The 3,866-nt window shown below is 38.3% G+C and overlaps 1 protein-coding gene across 6 annotated transcripts in view; it reads right to left on the bottom strand.

Moving 5' to 3' along the window:
* Mgam (maltase-glucoamylase) overlaps window positions 1-3,866 on the bottom strand; it is a 125,163-nt gene that overhangs the window by 46,666 nt on the left and 74,631 nt on the right. For all 6 annotated transcript variants that reach the window (XR_003836916.1, XM_029478336.1, XM_029478335.1 and 3 more), the window contains 4 exons: window positions 3,693-3,861; window positions 3,358-3,454; window positions 2,326-2,438; window positions 1,031-1,156 (listed from right to left, as the gene is read on the bottom strand). Coding sequence is in view for 5 of the 6 variants with exons in the window: in XM_029478336.1 (XP_029334196.1) it covers window positions 1,031-1,156; window positions 2,326-2,438; window positions 3,358-3,454; window positions 3,693-3,861 (505 nt within the window). In the remaining variant the exon portion in view is untranslated. The remainder of the gene's footprint in view (window positions 1-1,030; window positions 1,157-2,325; window positions 2,439-3,357; window positions 3,455-3,692; window positions 3,862-3,866) is intronic.

Raw genomic sequence — 3,866 nt, 5'->3', positions numbered from 1 at the left:
CAGCTGCCTCTCCATGTAGTCAATGTCTGAGTACTGCACATCCTGGGATGACACAGAGAACAGTGACTGATGTTAGAGACAGTCCAGACACCAGAAGAGAATGTCTCTCTACCAATCTAGTGACGTCATATTATGGGTTTGGTTTCTGGGATATTTTTCATTTTCATTTTCTCACATGACTTTACACAACACCCAAAATAACATTTAATCTAACATGAAAACAGAGTAAGATGAATGATAAATCCTGTCTGGAAAGACTGCTGTAAATATAAATAAAAGCACTATCAAATCATGTGCTTGGAAAGCTGATGATGTAGGGCATGGTTATGGTGACTTCCTTCAGCAGGCTGCCCCTGGAATCAGTGGCTCTTTATCATAGGAACTGCAACTATGTGCTCATGAGATATGGACAGTAAGTCTGCCTTAAGTCAATGCAACACAAAGCAAAACCATACAAGAACTTTAGAAAAGCAATACTGAGGGCAATCACACTTTTCTCATTCAGATGATATATTTAATTACCTACCTACTTTGCATTAATGACAATAAGATGAAAAACAGGAAATATAGAGAGAGACAAAATAGATTAAATATGAAGAAGAATCCCCTAGATCAAGCCTATTGGAAGCCTCTTGCCCTCAAATGAGGGAGGTTGGTTCCGCACCTATTTCCATGGAAATAAAGCCCAAGACTCTGCATTTGTTCTGAGTCTGGGAAGGTTGGAGCCATAACAACTCTTTACAATGCTCTGACTAATTTGGGTTTATTTTTTTCTACTTCGGTTCATGTTTTTCCTAGTTAAGCATAAGAAAAATTTCTTCATACTATTGAAGAGATCTTTTATTCTTATGAAAAGAACCTCCTGACTAAATTCCTTGAGCCAACACTAGTTCCTCAGTCTTAGTCTGAATCACCAATGCTAAGATCCCCAAGAGCAAGAACACACTATAGTTGGAACAGGCTCCACACAGATTTGCTTAGCTCTGAGGTTGCAGAGCCAGCACACCACGACAGCATAACCTGGACGTACATAGGGGATCTGCTTAGCCACCATCTCATCATACAAGCTGGCGATTTCAGAATCATTCTCATATCCATAGCGACACAGCTGGAATCCCAGGGACCAGTAAGGTACCATCACAGGCCGACCAATCAACTAGAAAACAGACAGAATGTTAGAACTTTAGAGAAGAATATGGATGAAAGTTGGATATGAAGTCAGAATATTTTACCCAAATTTAGACAGCAAATTCAAATCCAGAAAGTATTGGGATGGGGGCAGTTCAGAACAGTCTGGACACACTACAAAAAACTTCTCAGAGGATACTTTTAAGAAATTGTGAAAACCCTGATTTTGATCATGTTAGTTTTATATATTATAATATATATATATATATACACATACATATAATTTAGACATTAAAGACATAACACAGAGGAAAATAGCTAACTTAGAATGTAGACTCTACGTCTTGCTTATTGTGTGACTTGGATAGGTATGTGACATTTCTATGCTTGTTCCTTTACCTGTAAATAATAGCTAATAATAGGATGTATTTTGACTAAGTAACAGCATGCATGACACACTTCCATGTGCATTAAAAATATATTCAGTAGACATTTCACACGTGCTTGTTGATGTTGTAACTAACAATCTTATTATTCCCGATGGCCATGACTCACACCACTGTTGCCAATACAGTCATCATCTTTATCATCACACTGTAACCATCATGCCAGTGTCATGATGTAATCTTTGATGTAATAACTCCCATTGCTATCACAGACATAATCATCATCACCAACACCATTACTACCAAAACTATCATCACATCAAGCACTGCCATCACTAACATGCACCTGATTAATACACTCCACCCAATATCCACTCTGCTACAACCACTTTCATTACCACATGTCCTATTTACATCCCAACCATTATCACCATAACAGTCACCATCCTCCCAATCACCTTCACCAATAATATTACCACTACCTTCAATACCACCATCCCTCATTGACGTCACCACTACCATAGCTCTACCACACCATGGTTCCATCATACTACCATAGCTCCATACTATGCCCACAACTAGTTACCACAAATATTCTGTTACTCTGCAGTAAATGGAGAAAGCATAATTTTAATATTTATAGAAATATATCTGCTTACCTTATTCCATATCATATCTTCCTCTGAGAAAGAATAATTAACTTAGGTATAATATGATAGTCATATTATATGGCAATCCTGTATAGTAGGGTTGGAACACATTATAAGTATATGTATACACACACACATTTCATAAATAAATTTCTTCCTACCTCTGTGTATTGCTGAGTAACAATCTCTGGAGTCGGGCCCAAGAACACATAGAAATCCAAAATGCCCCCTGTGGTTCGGTATGTCAAAGCAGGCATAGGCTGGAACGTCACATCTGAAAACACAAGAAAATGACATCATGCTGAAATCCTTTATGTTTTGAGCATTGACCCTGGCATCACCACCTTCTCTCCCTTCTATCGTGACATATGGTCTGCAGATATTCCTAAGTAGTTCAATACTGTATTTAAAGAAGTTAAATGAAAGTTTTCACTAGCTGCATTTCATTGAGGTTTAGTCTTTTGCTATGTATTGTAATGCTAGACACTGGCCCCAAGGTCTGGTTTCCCCATAGGATGAGAAAATCCTCACATGTACTATAAACATATGCAATATAACCTTGCTCCTTGGTTTAAAACTGTTGGTTGAATAAAGATACCTACAGCCTATTGCTGGACAGAAGAGTGGTAGGCATTATTTCAGTTCCCAGGCTTGGGGTCTGAGGCAGAGACCACAAAAGGATAGAGATCATGAGAACTGGCCATGAGGGCTGGCCAGTCAGTGTAAAAGTGCCCCAGGGTTATATCTGGGAAGTCATATCTCAGAGTTATTGGCAGGAAAGTAGACAAAATAACCATAAAGGGTTGATATTTGAGCAGTTTTAGTGTTTATTTAAGAATCATAAATATAAGCTTATATTTATATATAGGATATATAAACATATTAATATAAATATAATAAATATAGGGAGTTATAGATATAAAAGGTTTTTGTCTTTTATCTGGGACCTGAAGGATCTAATCTGTGGTAGAAACCTCTGATTAATATTAAATATGTACTACAACAGCATTGCAAATTAAAAGTTCAGCGAATTACATACAAATTAAATATATTTAAAATTATATAGAAGGTCTATAAGAAGAAAAACTGATACCAGAAAGACTAATTTGGTCTTTAGACAGCTAAGTCAGATACATTCTTAAGAAACTGAGAAATGATTGTCACACAATAAGAGGACACAGGTGTCATCCTACCCATGGCATTGCTGTTCATCAGGAGGACTCCATGGGCATTGCCATCCTCCTCCAGACCCATGTAGTAAGGGTGGACACCATAGGAATTCTTCTTGTACTGAGAGTCATAATGGAAAAAAGAAGATGTTATGGGACTGTGTGCATGATAAAGAAACTCTACCGAAATTTGATTTCTAAGTTGAATCAGCTTCTTCTGTTAAGAACAAAGGAAGAAAAATATGTCCATTTGCCTAAAAGTAGAAGGAAACAATCAATAGACATCTGTAAAGAGAAGCACAAGACACACAGAGTGGATGAAGGGGACAGAACATGGACCACAGACACTCTGCCCTTACCCCCGGGGGCTCATCCCTGGAAAACATGCCCCATGTGTTCCAGTTCATGTCTATCTTGAAGGTTATGTGCTCAGTTTCCCCAAAGCCATAGATGTATGTGGAGGGCAGGCGGGTGGAGATGCGGATGAACATGTCGTTGAAGGTGAAGCCGAGGAGCTGAGAGTCCCAGCTGCA

Source organism: Mus caroli, chromosome 6 (genome assembly GCF_900094665.2).
Source record: "Mus caroli chromosome 6, CAROLI_EIJ_v1.1, whole genome shotgun sequence".
Classification (NCBI taxonomy): Eukaryota; Metazoa; Chordata; class Mammalia; order Rodentia; family Muridae; genus Mus; species Mus caroli.
This window is presented reverse-complemented; position numbering and strand designations above follow the sequence as displayed.